At 38.0% G+C, this 18744-nt stretch overlaps 2 protein-coding genes, 1 long non-coding RNA gene and 1 other non-coding gene across 4 annotated transcripts in view; 3 read left to right on the top strand and 1 right to left on the bottom strand.

Moving 5' to 3' along the window:
• LOC136265058 (G patch domain-containing protein 1-like) overlaps nucleotides 1-3740 on the top strand; it is a 42081-nt gene extending 38341 nt beyond the window's left edge. The window contains exons 10-14 of the mRNA XM_066059833.1: nucleotides 381-618; nucleotides 998-1250; nucleotides 3037-3439; nucleotides 3494-3582; nucleotides 3641-3740. Coding sequence (XP_065915905.1) covers nucleotides 381-618; nucleotides 998-1250; nucleotides 3037-3439; nucleotides 3494-3582; nucleotides 3641-3676 — 1019 coding nt within the window. The 3' untranslated portion in view covers nucleotides 3677-3740. The remainder of the gene's footprint in view (nucleotides 1-380; nucleotides 619-997; nucleotides 1251-3036; nucleotides 3440-3493; nucleotides 3583-3640) is intronic.
• Trnam-cau (transfer RNA methionine (anticodon CAU)) lies at nucleotides 2558-2630 on the top strand. The gene has a single exon. It is a non-coding gene; the product is annotated as a tRNA-Met (tRNA).
• Nucleotides 3741-6735: 2995 nt separating the features above from the next.
• Nucleotides 6736-8165, bottom strand: LOC136263485 (uncharacterized). Its single transcript, XR_010704664.1, has 3 exons — nucleotides 7884-8165; nucleotides 7225-7722; nucleotides 6736-7176 (listed from the first exon to the last, which is right to left on the bottom strand). It is a non-coding gene; the product is annotated as an uncharacterized lncRNA (long non-coding RNA).
• LOC136263484 (uncharacterized) overlaps nucleotides 8149-18744 on the top strand; it is a 33150-nt gene continuing 22554 nt past the window's right edge. Inside the window, exons 1-3 of the mRNA XM_066058012.1 lie at nucleotides 8149-8302; nucleotides 9879-9957; nucleotides 17044-17109. The gene's annotated coding sequence lies outside the window, so the exon portion shown is untranslated. The remainder of the gene's footprint in view (nucleotides 8303-9878; nucleotides 9958-17043; nucleotides 17110-18744) is intronic.

Here is an 18744-nt window from a genome sequence, read left to right as displayed (position 1 = left end):
TATGGGTGTATTATTGTATCATACATCAGATATCACTGTGGCTTTTCTAGTGGGCACACAATTCATCGATAAGACTGTCCTATAGAGGGGTACACTCTAACACAACAATTTAGACATTAAAGTAAAGTGGTCTTTATAAAGAGGTGGTCTTCATAAAGAGGTGACCACTAAGTGAAATTATTTAATTAATTACCATTCCATTCCACTTAATCCAGATACCCTAAAGCATGGTACATCCTCTTGTGGGTACTAGTCCTGTCCCAGGGGATTTACCAGTACTGACTCTAAACTCCTGAGTAGTGTAATGGTGCCCCAGCTTCACAACTGATACATTAACAGCTGTTTTGCTTTTACAGATAACTGTATTGAAATGTGTGTAGGTCCCCAATACCTCGGCATGACAGAGTGGGAGAAACAGAGGGAGAGGACAGAGTTTGCTAAAGCAGCTGATGTCTACCAGCCCCTGGCCACCTCCCTAGAGTCAAAGTTTACCAGAGGAGAAGACACTGATAATGATAAAGATGATAAAAAGGATGACACCATTACCAGACAGACACTGGAGTGGCATCCTCATAAGATTTTGTGTAGAAGATTTGATGTTCCAGAGCCATACCCTCAGTAAGTATTGGAGTGGTAACCAGGAACTTCAGGGTAGCAACGGAGCCTTGCAAATGTGTGCAAGTCTGTAATACTTCATTTACATGGACAGCATGCAGTGTTTTCTGATCAATTGGATAACGGTGGTAAACTCCTAAAAATATTCTTTAACTGTGCCCTTACAAGTAGACCCTGCATGTGCCATGAATAATGCCATGGCTAATGTGCTGTACCACTTGTCCTATCAGCCAATAGAAGATACGTAAAATATAATCCTATTGCTCCTTTTAAGCAGTTGCTGTTGACAGTATGTTTTGACTAGCCACAAGTTTCGTTATTAATTTTGTAGTTGTAGTTCTTTGTATTGCTGTGGTGTTCCTTACAAACATTTTGTACGTAGCTCTACACTGGTGGGTTTAGTTGGAGCCACAAAGAAACGGAAGACCTTTGCGGAGAAAGCTGCAAGGCTGAATTTTGTATCCTCATCTCAACCTGCCAGAGAAGAGCAGCCATTACCAGTGGGGTATATCCCTGCTCCTTCTCACACTCTCCAGCAACCACCATCAATGGAGGATGACCAGGGATCCCAGAGGGAAGACATGGCAACGGTAGCAAATGAGAGCACAGCAAATGAAGAAGATGTAGAGAAAGAGGTAGGAAATGGTTGATGAAAACCTCTTCTTGTTTAGAATAAAAATTAGTGTAATTTCTTGTATTGCCACAGTTTCTTAACACTCTGTAGTTATATAGTCTTTAGCATAATATATCAGGCCATCCTAAGCAACTGCAAACAGAGGTTCATAAAGTGTACTTTTAAGTCCATGGCCCAGTGTGAAACTATCTCACTTAATTTTGTGACCATACGAGGTATACAGATGTATTGTGAAGCAAAGTTTCTACTATCAGGAAAAACAAAGGGTATATATTTCTTAATTAATTTATAAAATGGTGGGGAGGGGGGATTACACTAGTGGATAAATAGATTCATTTTGGGTCGAGTATAACATCATATCCATATCTTGCACATAATGTAAATCCACATCACTTTCCATATTGTTGTTTATAAAATAAAGCAACAGTACAATGGTTGCACTTCCTAAGGGAGGCATTGCAGAGCAGTGAGACCTGCAGTGCATCTCAGCACATCAGAGATCATTTTATTTAATAATTTTTAGGGATCACACAAATAAGCCTGTACTGAGTGTTTTCCCACAGATATTACACAAAACTACAGTACAAAAACAAGTGGCAACAATTACAAAACTAAAAACACACATATATAATGAAATTAATAAAAATTGAAAACAAAAAAAAAACATTCATTTTTTGCTTAGGCACTTGGTGGAAGCTGACAACACATCAAAAGGAATAGTTCCACAATTAATCAAAAATGAATAACAAAAAACATTAATGGAAGAGTGTAGTGAACTAATTCTTAAAGAATGAGACTGGGTTGGAATATTATTCATCTGAAAATGTATGACCATAACACTTCATAAGAGTAGGGTAGCATGTACAAGCACAGTTATAGCTCAGCTCCAAAGAAGGCCATCCAACTTCTTTTAAACATTGATCACTACATTTAGTCCACTGAAAAATAAATGGGTTGAATATACTTTGATCCATCTTGCTGCATTGCACCAACTTATAATCTTAATAGTATAGAGAGTCCACAATAGTCATGACAAGGTCTCAGAAGCGTAGCCCTGTCAGTACATCATAGTCTTTCACAATCAGTTTAGAGATTGAGTTGGCAATGCCCTGTGTACAATGTACTGACAGTAATCATTCTATCATTTTAAATTTGAAGTAATGATCATACCAAGTTACTTCTCCAGGAACTAGAACAGATCCAATCGTATAAATAAGTGAAACAAGAGCTGTGCTGTGAGTAGCTCACAATCAAAGAATTTAATTGTCTAAGGTTTATTAAGAGTCATATGAAACTGTTAGTACAGGTGCCTCCTTAGTGCAGTAGGTAGTGCGTGAGTCTCATAATCTCAAGGTCATGAGTTCAATCCTCACAGGGGGCACAATTTTTTTTTTGCTTTTTTGTATGCATGGTTTTATTACATCTTTGTGTAGTGACTGCTTTACAGGTAGCTGTCCAAATACATGTGATGGCACTTAACAATAAAAGTGATGAAAAATTGTCATCTCAACCAACCAATATAGTTAAGTAATTTCCTTCTGCTGTTATCAATGTTTTTGATACAAAGAAGTTCACTGAAAAGGTAAAACAGATTTGGAATGATTTATACTCATGCCTTGAAAAGCATGTACCTACAACGGTACTGAAACCGAAAATATTGCTCCCCCTGTGAGGATCAAACTTGCGACCTTGAGACTATGAGATTCACTTGGTGGTACTGCACTAAAAAGGCTCCTGAAAGACATCGTGGTCTATCAGGTATATAAACCTGGTTATGTCATCTACAGGTCAGTGAAGATGAAAGACCTTCGATGGATTTGTTCAAGTCGATATTCACAGACAGTTCCGCTAGTGAACTCAGTGAAGATGAAGCCAGCGAAGAAGAAACACGAAATACAGACAGACCTTCTAAAGTTGCAGAAGCTCCCGAACCAACAAACAAACAATTGGAACTAGTACCTAGGCAACCCAGCCAGCCAACACAAACTAATGATAAGTCAAAGCTAGCAACAGAAACTAAACAGTTACCACAAGAAACTCCAGAGTCTAAGCTATCATGGATGGGTGTACAACACACACTAAAAATACCTGAAAAGGTGGTTTTCACTCCACCAGCAAACAAAACACAGCCTGCAGTAGCTGCTACATCTTCCAGTCATTATGGGCCAGCCCTCCCTTCAGCCACTAAAGGTAGATAACCACCCTAGTGCTGACACTGGTGTAGCGTGTGGTAATTGTTAACAGGTAACAAGGGGTCTAGTGACAGTAGTGATGATGAGATTGTTGAAGTGAAGAAGAAACATAAGAAAAAACACAAGAAGCAAGTGAAACAGGTGAGCAGCCCTGTTGAGGTACATACTGAGGTCATCCATTGCTCTTCTTCCTCTGTAGCATAAGAGTCACAAGAGAAAGCATAAACACATGTGATACACACACGCACACACTTTTTATCACTCAATTTAATACAATGAATTAAATATCTGTTTAATAATGTACAGTGAAACCTCTCTATTATGGACCTTTTTGGACCCAGAATTTTTGGCCACTTTTTGCTATAATGTAGAGGTTTACACACAAACACAAACACACACCCCCCAAGTACTCCACCATGATTTTGATGTTATAGAGTTGATGAACCAGGGTTTCCAGCTATCCAGCTCTGCACAGTACACACCTATTATGTGCACTCCCCTTGAAAATGCTGGTAAACTCTGAATTTTGAAAGGTTTATATGTTTAACAGATTTTGGTGTGTACAGCAATATAGAAAAATCAAAAGAAAATTGTTTGTAGTAAAGAAATTTTGTTTGATTTCCACTCAATAATATGCACAGCTAGCTGTGCACTTTTATATAACACTCAAATATATTTAATTGTGGATTTTAAGGGTGGCTGTTGGGAGTATGGAACAAATTCCATAATAAGTCTTTATAGTATTATAGAAATAGCTGTTGCCCCTAGCAACCTGAATTTTCCATTATTTTTAGGTGATAACATCTCCAAATTTTGAAAGGATAGCATATATATGTCATAAGATATGACATTTGAAATTTGTGGTTTTCCCATACATATCTATGTGAGAGGGTTACAGTTGCCCCTTCTGGGCAATCACAAAAATGAGATATTTCAACATATGCAAAAACCAAAAATTCAAAAGTACATAATTATATTTCAATATTACATAATTTGTAGGTGTGAATATCAACAATGATCTCTCCAAGTTATAAATGGATAGTGTATATAGGTCATAAGATATGACATTCTATGAATCCGATGATTTGTGTGAATACCAAGAAGGGGCAATGTTGCCCCTCTCATTGACAATGTATGGGAAAATTACAACTTCAAAATGTCATATCTCATGATTTATATGTTATCCTTTTAAAACTTGGAGAGGTGACTTAAGACATTGACACCTACAAATAATGTAAAATTTAGGTTGCTAAGGGTAACGGTTGATTTTTTCATTAGTATGAAATTTATCCATTGTGATAGATACTGATGGTAGCTTTTTGCAGTTAAAGTATCTGGTGACTGTTCTATTAGAGTATATCAATTGTTCATTCATGAAATCTTTAATAATTCTTTCAAAATGCTGGCATAATGCTATAGAATAATGATTTCTGGCATTGTGCTGAAAATTATTCTGGCATAATTACCGCACCCCTACTATTTGGGCAATTGGTTGTAGTTATTGCAACATTTAATGTAGAATGTATCGGTAGACCTGTCTACTTTGCACTACCTGTGCATATTAACACAATGAGCAAGTATCATTAATTTTGCCAATCAATCTTGAAAGAGACAGTTGTTAACTACATCAGTGTGTGTTAAATGAAAGTGTATACTCATCTGTTCTACAGTCAAACATTTCTTTCATAGCATGATCTCCAGAGAGTCATGCATGACTACCATTCTTATCATGGAGTATAAAATCGTACAGTAAATGTTTAGCTATATAATAACCATGTGTCCTAATACAAGCAATGGTCTTCAGAGTCAGCAAAATTAAGTGACTGTCTTGCAATTCCATCCATTGGTAGGTGGTACATACACCCTGTATAGCTGCAGCTGGGCAATGCTGGCATAGCTACACTGCTTTTTTGTGTCTGTGTGTGCAGGTGGGAGTACTTCATAAGATTAGCATATTCTATATAACAAACAATAGCCAGTTGGCCAATATTTGGTGAAAAGGAGAAAAAAAACTGAGTCCAGTCCACCAGTCCAGTCCATTGATCGTATACAACCGTTCTTAATTCAACTGCCTAGGCTGGCATGCTTGTGCACTAAGGTATACCTTTCCTGTAGTTTCATTTCATTTTGATCCCCCCTTTCCAAAAGTTTGGATCCATGCACCCCTGATAAGTATACATCTATTCAATACAATTTATATTGGGTACAATAAAAAATATTAAATGAAGAATAGTTCCAGCAATAAAAAGATAAGTAGCTTTACACAATAAAAACAAATTAGTGAAGGTCACTACTAAATACTCACTATTTTTGTGTAGTGACATTCACTACTATGTAGTGAGGGTTACTACAAAAATGAAGTGAAAATCACTACAAAAGTAGTGCATATGAACGTCACTACACAAAATTAGTAAGTATTGTGGCAGTAGTGAAATCAGGAGCTCGAGTCCGAAATAATTTTTTATAGTGCATCTTCCAGTTCATGGCTAACCAGCTAGCTATTGGGAACTGATGGAGAAGTGTAACAGGTTGAAACAAAAGATATGAATGATGGTAGCTGTAACAAAGTATGCAGTATGGGGAAAATTCCTACTTTGGAACACCATGCCATGCATATACTTGACAATAATTATTACTGTACTGTATAATCGTGATTCATGGATATAGCAACTTGTATGCCAGTGAAGACATATATGCTTCAAAGATTGGCATGGTAGGTAATAACTGCCATACAGTCCAGTAAAGGTGCTAATTATTGCCTTTGATAAGAAGTGTTTATTACATGCACAGCAGCAACTAAACACCAAAATAATGTGCAATATTGGCATTCAAAATGCAGTGTCAGTATATAACATGTGTGTACAAAGCTGGCAATTATACATCAAGTATGATGAAGTCTTTCACTTGGATATAACCAGTTATCACAAAGGTTGGGATGTGGGTGATATTTTTGGACAGGAAAACCCTAACCCTCATGATACCTATACATTACTATACTGTGTGACCACAAGTGTTGACTGCCTTCCAGTGATGTGTGTACAGGTTGGTTGTGTGAGCCTACATGTGCATTAGTTTGATTGACATGTTATAAGATAAATTAACAATACAGTGTCCTTATCAAGCTTAAGCCTTATTTTCCAAAATTATTCTTTTTTCGAAAAGGGCTGAAAACATTCTAATAAAACAGTCAAAACATATAACAACAGCAAAACCATATAAAATTAATATCAAAATAAATTATATTATTATAAGCTATAGCTACAGTTAGTAAGTTTTGAGACACAGCAAATCGGTAGTATTCTTCTTTAATGTCAATATCCAGTAGTTGTGCTGAAATCTTCATACCTTTTAATGTTTGTTTTATCGGCAACACTTTGTTGGAAATTTTTTGATATCTTTTCTCAATATCTCTTTTCTGTCTTAGTAAGATGAATTTAGAGCAGATTTTAGATTTGAGCAAGTTGGCAGCTTTGATGGTATCTTGTAAAGATTTATAAGATTTGTAGTTGATAAATATTACTGTACCACCACCATTGATTGCTAAAGTGATAGTTGAGACTGTTTCTAACTCCATGATGGACACCTTTAGTTGCTTTACTTGAAGTAGCAACTTGTCTTCTACCATTTTTGTCACTTCATTATTCAGATATCTTTCCACTTTATTTAGAATTACTACTCCTACTTCCATGCACGTCAGTCCTGCCAGCAAGGTTAGTACACCAAATAATGATAGTCCTAATACACCACAGCATATCAAACATGTCCACAAAATTGCTGCTATACCTGCACTCATCACAACACAACACCAGGTAGTAGTACCGTACTGTACAACTTTGTTGTATTTGTTAGTGTGATCAACTGTTGTCTCCAGATACTCCACTACTAGTTCACTATCTGACATCACCTTACTGGTAGCTCTAATAACACTGTCATTATTGTACAAAGTGTCTAAAAGTAATACAGTATTAGCTCCCATTATTACAGCTCTTCCTTCACTAACTGGTGAAGTCAGTCAGTATACAACTATTTATACTGACTAGTGTAGCTGACTGGGCTGGACAGACAAGAGGTGTTAATTAAGAACTTTATAACATTCAATAGGAATTTTTTTTTTTCATTTGATCTTGTCATCTGTGTGGGAATGTGTTCCATTAGTCATCACTTCTTGAAGTTTTCTTAGTGTGACAGCTTGCATGTAGTGACCTGTCTAATGTAGCCACCTTAATAAAGTCACTGTGTAGCTAACAAATGTAAACGTGATCTTGCAAGTACTCATGCATTCTATCAAGATAAAGTGAACAAAAGCATTATATGATAAGTGTAGGCAAAAATTTACTTGCCCTTTAGTATGAAACTATTTGCAGTAGTACGCATGCGTAAAAATGCACGACCTGTACACCTGTATTATTCGAGACTACACTGTGCATAATTATTACGCTCACCATTAGATGTTTATGTGGTTCTCGTTCTTCTACCTTTGCGACAATCCAGTAGCTGCTGTCGATTTGATCCAGGCAGAGACTGGCTGGGCTTTTCCCGACTTCAATTCTCCATTACATAGTCTACACAACTGTTAGTCACTTAAAAAACTAGCTTCAGGTTATACAGGCTGTACCCTTACCCGTATGAACCACAATCTCACTGTAATCATAGACTCATGATGGTCTAATTAAGCTATGGCACAATTAAGCGCACATAATTGACGACGAATAATGGAATACCGGTATTGATTTTGATAAGCGTGTAGGTCTTATGTTGTATTTCACCACGAGGTTCACTAGCCAATATTGGGCGAATACCTTGTCCTATGGTCGAACACAGGGAGGGAAAAGGAGGCGAATGACAAGGCGGTGTTTATGCGGTAAGCTTGTAAAGTGGTACAATCTCGTGCAATGATCTCGCGTGACCAGACCTTTCTAGTCTACTAGCCCAGTTATTATGCCTAGCTTGGGTTATTGGGTATACGTACCATAACAGGAGGGTTTGGTCCCGCGAGAGACTTAAGAAGTAGACATATGGTATTTGTGTTTTGTACTCTTCTCCTTTTGCTCACAGGGCTCCACTTAAATCAGTATTATTTTGGTTACTGAGTGAACCCCTGTTTAAAAATTATAATTACACTACTACCATTTAATTTGAAGTAGCTGTGTTACCACTACAAAGAGTATTATCATATCCCACTAGTTGGCAAACGCACGGTACGGGACTCAAATACTGGCCAGTGAAAAATGAATTTTCATACAAACTGTTCACAAATTGATTACAGAAATAAGAAGGAACTAAGAACAAAGTCATTTCAAGACAGCTTGCGTGCTCGAAGACTTGCCAACCATGCAGCTAGGCGCCACTTTGCGCTAAGTACATAGCTCAAACATGTATAGGAATTGCTATGTAAGATTAATGGTTGTTGTCATTACATTGTATACAAATACTACTTGTCAGATAGCTCTAAATAATTTGATGAATGCATTTTATACACTGACCTACCTTGTCGAAAATATGTCTGTGTCTCCTTCCTATATGATAATGCACTTGTCAGTGTCATGCCCCACCCACTCTAGGCCGCAACGGGTTGGAATTTGTAGTAGTCTGGTGCTGCCTGCCCTAGTGAGGATCTGGTGAAACACCTAACCTAAATTGTTTCTAGCAACTGGATTAGCTAGTGTAATCATTTTATGTAACAAACAGTACATTTTTCTGAAAGTGTAAACCTAGAACTCTGTCTCTTACACACAGAATTTTTTTCTGTGCATATACTTAATTCTGTGGTTGTTTTTGTCAGGAAATAGTTCACTGACCACACGTTAATTTAAGTCCTGAAACATTAATATAATAGCCATGCCTTTTGCCTAATTTAGCAATGTATCTGTACTGCGTGATATGCTCATTGTATCTATGTTGTTCCATATTCTTGTTTGTGTGTGTATGTGTGTCTACTATGATGTAAAGCTTAAAATTTTCAGAAAATTTGGCGCAGTGAAACTAATAGCCTGAATTTAAATTTGCTGTAATAAACTTGTACCTGTTATTGTAAACTTGTTATTTCCAGCCTGACATTGTAACATTAACCTTTGTCACTGTGGACTGCCCAATGTTTCCCAATTAAGCCAATCTTACACCCACGCTTGGGTAAGCACAGCCAACATAATAGGATGTTACGATGGAACCTCAGTTATCCAGGCCCCATTTATCCAAATTTTCAGTTGACTGAATTACGGAAATGACTGCTTTATTAGAGTGGTGAATGTTCTATTAGGGTAGTTGATAATACCGAAATTTAAAAAAAATGTTCTTTATGCTATTTTATACACAATTTCAAAGATATGGACTTTTGAGACTTATGTACCACCCCTGGTCCCAAGGGGTTCAGATAACTGAGGTTCACTGTAATTGTAGCTAGATACACTCAAACTTAGTCCCATCCTTTGTGTATGTAGGTGCAGTTACCAGCCACCTGTCTATAATTGATACCATCCATCACAACTAACTGTTAGATTGACAACCAGTGAGACAGAGGTGAGTTGTGATGTTTGTAGCTCTATTGGTGTAATGGTAAACATTGCATCAATCAGTCTTTGATTATGGTAAGTAGCTATTCCTTAATATAGTTGATACAGATCTGTCCAATCACATACTGGTATTGCTGATGTTGCAATCCAATAAACTATGATCTTAGTTTGCTACTTGTGGTTATCAGGTGGAGTTTGCCTAAATTATGCAATAGGCATGGTTAGTTTATTAATGTAAACCATGGTTTTAGGCTAAATCCTGTCCAAATCACTGTACTAATCAGTAAGTCACTTTTATAGTATCCTTACAATTCCCAGCCAGGTTAGGTAAATACCTTTCTTTGATGTCATACAGTACCGTACTGTATATTAGGTAACATGGAGGTTTGAGTTTTCTTGCCAAAAAATCACCCTGAAACCAGCTTCACAATACCATTCTGGTGCCTTGGCAGTATTGCATGGTTAGGTATAACCAAACCCAAATTACCTTCAGTACAACCCCAATAGATTGTTACAAAATTGAAAAAATAATTATTCAATGGAATTTTCTACCGACTAACTGCCTGCTTTCCTGATGCCTTCAGGCAAGCATAACTCAATAACAGCTAAGGCTATGGGCTTGTTTTTTTTTCACTGTTTGATGTTGCTTCATCCCGAGATGTGCCTTTTAGTATACCGCTGTACATACAACACCCACATCATGAACTTACTTTTGTCCTCCATTTCTTTATGCTAACACACCAAAGTACTGATTTGTGGTAGCACGATGCATGGCTTCTGTACATTTGTAAATGAGAATCATCCGTATTTTCTGTAATGGACCTTACTTTTGAGTCAGTGATGGATAGTTGGGACATGTGAATCGTCCGTATTCTTCACGGTAACTGGATTGATTGTAGAGGCGCTTCTCCTACTGTTCTTCATTTGTAGCACTGTGTATAATGAGCTGAAAGGAAGCATGATGGCCACTTAAATGTTACAAAAAAAATAAACAAACAAGTAATTGAAGTAGGCATTACATGTCTACTAGTATATCTGCAGGTGTAGGCAACCTCTCTTGTTTCCCTACTTTTTTCCATGGTCCCTAATTGAACTTACAATTCCTATTGTTCATGTTGATCTTTTCCATCCACACATTGTCTCCTTGTGATGATGTTTGTCCACAATACTTGTATCATGAACATCTTTTACACCTCATTGACCACCAGCGAGTGAATATTTACCATCTGCTAGTGAAGCAAACCTGATGTTTCTTGCTAACGTTTTATGTCCCAACAAGTTCAGCCCGTCCTTGACTTTGTCTTCCCAGAACCAAGTGATGCTGGCATGACATACAAACATTCCTGGCAATCCTCATGTTCAGCAGTCTCACTCGGTTGAGTACTTTGCCAATGTGTTGATGCTACCAAGGAGCTACCACAATTAAGATGACCATATCTCCTAGCAGTACATTTATCATGTTGGAGGTGAGGACAATAAAGCACCGTGTACCACAGAGGGTCAGTGAATTGTGTCACAAGCATTTAGTCAGTATGTATCCCAGTTAGGTATTTAATTAAAGCTATAATAACCTGCTGAATTGCCACATAATTGTCCACAGTACAGTTAAAAAGTCTGTGACCATGAGGAATGTGGAAAAAGATACTCACGATCACACCAGCTAGGAAGACACCTGAGAAAGTACACTGATATCTGACCCAGAAGAGGTTGGAAGCATAATAAGCACTACAAATTTTTTTTGTGCTAATTGCATTTTGTAAGGTGGGATATAGCATTGAAGGAGGGCAGCAACATTGAATAGTGGCCGTGAGGTACTTCACTGATTTCTAACCTTCTTCGTGGTGGCCAGTTGTTACTATCGTTTGTCTGGAGGCTTTCTTCATCTTTCTAGTCTCATGTGATCCCCAAATAGGGCGCACGCCACGAGCGTCGTAGTGAAGTACATTGCATAGGATGACTTCTTCAGTGTTTATTCATACTGTTTTATCGAGTGAGACTCCTCTCTGTCTTTCTAGCTCATCAACAAAGACATTTACTGCATCCGTGGCCTGGCATGAGATCTCATGTGATTTATACATAGCCCAAGTTTTAAAAAAAACTAACCTATTCGGTGGGGCTTAACGGGGCTTATTGTGCTGTACTTGTCATACTTCATCAATTGGGAGATATTTCAGCACCCAAGGAGGCCCAGTACACTTTTCAGTACAAAACCATTGGGCTCACATGCATACTGACCTCCTCTATATCCCACCATTTGAATGCTAAGTCTGTAAGAGAAGCTTCAGTCAAAGCTACAACCTCAAAACCCACATGCACACTCACACAGGTGAAAAGTCGCATGTCCGCACATGGTCTAACTGTCCTAAATGATTTGCCAGATCAGATGTGTGTGGCAGTCATCTAACGATGCTCATGTGACACCATTATAAAGTTAACACTTGATACTACTGTACTATTAGCAGCATACTTACTGTATCTGACTGGACCTAACTGTATGTATGTACAATTATCAAAATAGTTACATCACTGCAGTACTATGTACTGAAAATGCTGCATGTGTGAGCCACACTGGCTGGTTGTGTGAGCCACACTGGTTGTGTGAGCCACACTGGCTGGTTGTGTGAGCCACACTGGCTGGTTGTGTGAGCCACACTGGCTGGTTGTGTGAGCCACACTGGCTGGTTGTGTGAGCCATACAGGGTGTTTTCATCTGACCTAATTGTTATTCTGATTGACATGTTTAGATAATGGTCAGCAGTAGTGTCCCTATCAGTCTTGCCTTATTCCTATCACCTTCACTTGTGAGCATAGGCAATGGTAAAGGGGAGCTAAGGGGCTCAAGTCCCACTCCAAGGAGGGGGGGCTCATAACCCTCCTTGGAATAAGATTGCTAAAATTACCCTTTTGGAGAGACTGAAAACATATAACTATTATAAAAACTTTCTAATAAAGCATTCAACAATGTTACCCTAAGATATAATTATAGTCTAAAGTGAAAAGCAAACTGATTTTGCAGGAGTGTTAATTTACTCACTCCTCTTTTGACACTTGTATCTCTTCCCATGTTCCATGTGTGAAAGCTGTTTTTATTTATGATGTATGAAGTTCTCAACGCTACAAAAACACTCTTCCTTTGTCTTGTATATCCTGCCTTATTATAGATATGTCCACAAACAGCAAGTTCTCTTCAATGAAGCTACGAAAAGCACTCTTCAACAAAGTTGTTACCAAGTATGAAGTCTTTTGTATACCCCGCCTTTTATAGGACAAGCATAATAGTTTATGGTTGAGGTGCTATGTGCCCCCAGAGATACTATACTCTGGTTAGCCCCCTCCCCTCACCTCAACCATTTCATGCTTGTGAAAGGCGGGCAAGTGGTTATTATTATATTAATGACTAAACTATTTATTACTCCAGAAACAGACAATGCACCAATTATTTTAATAAAACAGTTACGTTTCTTTCCATACAGATGACAAAGACATTTAATGCTAGGTGCATATGAACCCATATAATGCTTCATTTAGTTTTGGTTGCATAGAGCAGCTGACTGTTCAATTGGTATGTCAGTGGATGACGGGAAATGTTTTCTGGTCACTTACTAAAGCCTATGAATACAAGGAGTGAGATTGTCTTACCCACTTGCCCACACACACACATACACACACAAAAACTATTAATACAATGAGCAAATGTATTATTAACAATAACAGGAAAATATATAAACATTTATAGTATTGTTATAAGCTATACAGTTAGTAAGTTCTGTGAAGCAGCAAATCTGAAGTATTCTTCTTTCACCTCAACATCTAGTAGTTGTGCTGAAGTCTTTACATCTTCTAACTTCTGTTTTAGCCATGGCAACACCTTGTTGACAAACTTTTGATGTCTGCTCTCAAGATGTCTTTTCTAAGTGAGTAAAATACATTTGGAACACATCCTAGTTTCCAGTGAGTTAGCAGCTGTGATTGTATCTTGTAAAGATTTGAAAGATCGATGTTTTAAAAATACCACTGTATCCGTACCATTGATTGCTACTGAAATAGTTGAAACTGTTTCCAACTCTGTGAAGGATGTCTGTAGCTGCTTCACTAGGAGTACCAACTTATCTTCTACCATACTTGTTACCTTGCTGTTCAGCCATCTTTCAAGTCTGCTTAGAATTACTACTCCTAGTTGTGGTTAACACCTAGCAACCACACTACCACATGGTTAGGTATTAGGTCCCAGTCTAAGCACACTATAGGCTGTGACAACTAGGAGAAAATAATAGTCACATAATGTGGCCAAACTAATACTTGGACCCTTTACTGTACACTATTGAGATATTTCTTGATACTGTGTACTTGGCGTCTAGTCCTAGAGCAGTTTTACATACTGACTTGTATGCCTTTAAAATTTTCACACTAGTAATAATTTCATATTAAATCAGTTTAAAAAGTTCATACACATCACCATACTGACACAGAAGATATTCCCCGATTAATGATTGATTGCAATTTGTCAAGTGCCACTACAGATAGGAGATATTTTTCATTACAAAAATGGTGCTCAACTTACTGTCATAATGTAATTTTGTGTGTTGGTTTGTTTTGGCTATCTCCTCAAGCATTTTCTTGTGGTGTTTACACATCTCCTTGTTGTTGGCGTTAACCTAGGAATGATGTAAAAATTTCAGCTACTACACAGTGTTCCTCTCTGTAGTCTAACCTTGTCAAGTTCAGTTTCAAGTTCACGTATCTCCTTCAACGTTTTGATTAAATCTTGCATGTTTGGCATTGCATGAAAACTTATTTTAACTTTAACTGCAACTTCTTTACATGTATTACATTGACTCGACCCTATTTGAAACACATCTGCTATTGTCTCTCCATCAGGAGATGCATCCCGCTTGATCAAGAGGGGGCTCCATGGTTGTCAGCTTTTCTTGTATTGTGTGACCCTTAATAGTTCATCATCCATTTCTAGTCTCAATTCCAAGTCACCATCCATCTTTAGTCTCGTTCAACTGTTAGTAGCTTCAGTTCGGGCTTCTGATCAGTTGAACATCTTCTACACCCTATTAAACTTCTAACATTACACTTTGTTGGGTACCTGCATGATGGGGTTTGAAGTGACCGATGTGAATGGTAAGATATAGCTACTGATACGGAAGCTATTTGTTGCAGTTTGTCTAAAAGGGACCCAGAGCCCATTATATTCAACTACTCTAATAGAACACATACCACACACAATAGACCAAGCAACCACATCCTATGGCTATTATGGTGTATCTTTGCACAACTGTTTCTGTACACATTCTGTTAGGCATTTATCACTATTATTCTCATTAGAAGTATTGGTGTCCACCACTGCCTCGGGACTATTGGCCATTCCACAAGTTTACTGGATCAGTCATCAGTTGCCGGTAGTAACAAAAATCATATACTAATTGCTGTAAGAAGGGGCCACATTCTTGGAAAGAAGTTTCTGTCTTCAACGTGATATCACTGGAGGACAGGAAAGGAATAGAACAGGCCAGACAGCAAGGAAGGGAAGAAAAGAAAGAAACTACAGGAAGGAGTACTAGCAACTGTGCCCCACCCCTTACTTTGTTACAGGTGGAACTTCACGGTTGCCTCATGTATGTAAAACTGCCCTAAGGTTTCACATGGATCATCTTAGATCATTTTACTATGAAACTTTACTTGGTAAGTTATCAGGTAGGAGACAAAATATTGTGTCGTGTTGCCAGATACAGCTAGTGCGGACGCGCGACGGACGAGTGCGTATTTTACAGGAACCAAGAAAACACTGTTTTCACGCATTTGTAGCTCTATTTCCTGAACGGAAATTAACCAATTTTGCTGCAGAAACTCCCTCAGAGTAGGGCACTTCCTATTCCAAATTTGAATTGAATCTGCCCTGCCATCACTGAGATATGCGCCTTCAAAGTTCATCTTATTTTCTTCGTATTTTTCTTCATCTTTTTTCTTTTTGCTCCACTCACTATAACTCACGCATGTTTTAGCTGATTGTCTTCAATTTGGAGGACAGTAAGAGCATATTGCAGCACATTTACAGCCCGATTTTCATGCAGATCGAAATAAGAACAATGGATTTATGTACGATTTAGAAAATTGCAAAAGTGATTTATTATTTATTGTCATGCCTACAGGGTAATCTGCTCTACTGAATGACTTTAAAATCGGTCTGTACATGAAGTTACTATCGTAGTGCAAACCTATTGTGATTTGAAAGTACTGAGAGTATTAGCTAAAGAGTTATAAAGCAAAACATGTGAAAATGTGCAGTCAAGATACTCTAATAGAGCCCTTTCTGCCTACCTCACTTAATTTCTACCTTATGAATGAAAGTTCTGGTTTAGTACACTAGAATGATAATTTGTAGATCTATCAATGGAAATTCTAGAACATTCCATATGCATTGTATTGAAGTGCTCAGAAAAATTATGTGCTCTATTAGGGTACTACAAAAAATTATGAAAATAGTCTATATCAAGTTTTGTCATGTGGCAAAGTACAGCCGGTGTGGGTGGGTGAAAGAAAACGCCATTTTCATGTATCTGTGGCTCAATAGTGCTTGAATGGTAATTAACTATTTCTGCTGTGGAAACTTCCTCAGTGTAGAGCATCTCCCATTCCTAATTTGAGTCAAATCTGCCCAGCTATCATCGGAATATATGCACCTTCAAAATTCGTCTTATTTCAGTTCTTCATAAATAGATATAGCCATGCAGTCTTCGACAATTCCTGTAGCTGGTAGAGGGAAAAATTTAGAAAGGATGTATTAAGACCAACCATAGGCTGGCTTTTTGAAACTTGTAATTCCAAAATGAAGTGATATCCACACAAGCTGTGAAAAAAGGTGTAGCTTAAAAAAACCTGTGTGAAAAAAGTTGTAAAATTCAAAGGTGGCGGCCAACAAATGGCTGCAATAATAATAAATTTTAATAATGGCTGTGTGCATTGTTAAAATTTATTAGCATTAGTTGAAGTTCGGTTGAAAAACTTCAGTTTAATGGGGTGCCTCACCATGTCACCATATGTAAGTGCACACCTATGTGTTATACACTGTACACATGTTTCACAGGAGGAAGGGTGGTGGTAGCAGGTGGGACCAGACTCCTCAGTAAACCACCAGAGTGGACCAAACCAGGTCAGTGTGTATGTCTCATATAGTGTTTTGCATCCACACTGTATTCTATACACATAACCCAATAGTAATTATCAAAGTTTGAATTGGTTGTAGTGTAACATACGAGTGTGTTCTGCATGTATTGTCAATTTAAGTAACTAAGTTGATGCCATTATGGTGTTATACACATGTAGCTTGTTGTATTGATTATAATGTATGTAGCACATGTATATAGTAATTCTGTTATCTATGTGTGTACATATACTGCTCTTTCCTCATACATGTCATAAAACCACCATACCCACACAACAACTGGAGATGTGTAGCTGCCAAGCACGGCTACCAGTTCATATCATGTAACACAGGATGTGTAGCTGCCAAGCGCGGCTACTAGTTCATATCATGTAACACACTACCAAAGCTTACAAACCACAGTGACAAAAACAAATCCAACTAGTACGTGACCTAGGAGGGTGGGGGCCTGCACAGTGCAATTAATTTAGGAATCACTGTGCCCGAGTGAGACCGAGGGAAAAAACCGAATAGGCTAATTAGCTTCTTTTTTTTTTTTGCCTGTCCGGAAAAAACCATGTGCGTCCACCCCCCAATGAAAACTGCATGGAAAGAAAAAAAAAAGTGTGCATAACAGTTCAGTTCAAAACTCTCCTTTCTCCATCTCAACTCAGGATCTGCCAATCAGCTTAGGAAAATCACCATGGGGGTGGGTGGGTGGGAGGTAGCCTACACTTAAAACGACAGCATAGAATTAAACATGTGTTCACACATACTCTTTATATACATACTCCACCTGCATGTGCATGGCACGTGCACCCTCATTACGTATTCCGGAAAGATGTTATTTTCCGTCTAATTCGCAAGCTCAACCGACATAAAATACACTAATTGTTATTGTTATGTTTCTTGATTGCTCTTTGCTAATGAGATATCACTACATTACTGCCTATGTAACTTTGGAACTTAGAGGATACATTGTTACTGTCAGTATAGCTGTCAAGTTTCCAACAGTCTATGTACATAAAGCTGAAAAGCCGCTGACTGTCTGACCATCTGCAATCCAACAATTTTCTTACCAGCTGATGCATGTAGCAAAGTGGTTTTTGTGCCAAATGAAGCGCTCACCATCTAAGAATTATTTTCTTTAAATTAAAATGAAGCTTCAAACTACTGTCGTTTGTCCTCTACAGTGCAAGTGTTAAAGGAGAGGAAAACTTGCTCTACGTTCCTGTTAAAACCACAAACAAAGAGCTTTAGCGTTAGAGCACAGAACTGCTAACCCCAAGGTTCAAGGTTTGATTCCTACCCATGACAACTTTGTTCTTCTCATTGCCGCATCTTTGTGACATGTTTTTCATGTGTTGGATATTAAGAATGCTTACTCAGCAATTTGTGCATGTATCAACATGATTTGAGCGAAATGAAATGCTCTCCATCTGGCCACCTCACAAAGTTTATTACAAGCTTCTACATGCTTTCCTTTACCCGCTACAGCACGTTGGGGCCATGATGTAGAGAAATTATCTCTGCATTCCATTGCTAACCACAGGACAAACAGTTCAGCTGGACAACAGTTCAGCTGGACAACAGTTCAGCTGGTAAAGCACCTTCCTGAAATTGAGGTTGTGGGTGTGGGTTTGA

This window comes from Dysidea avara, chromosome 8 (genome assembly GCF_963678975.1).
Source record: "Dysidea avara chromosome 8, odDysAvar1.4, whole genome shotgun sequence".
NCBI lineage: Eukaryota > Metazoa > Porifera > Demospongiae > Dictyoceratida > Dysideidae > Dysidea > Dysidea avara.
Note: the sequence above shows the minus strand (reverse complement) of the source record. Positions and strands in the feature narration are given on the sequence as shown.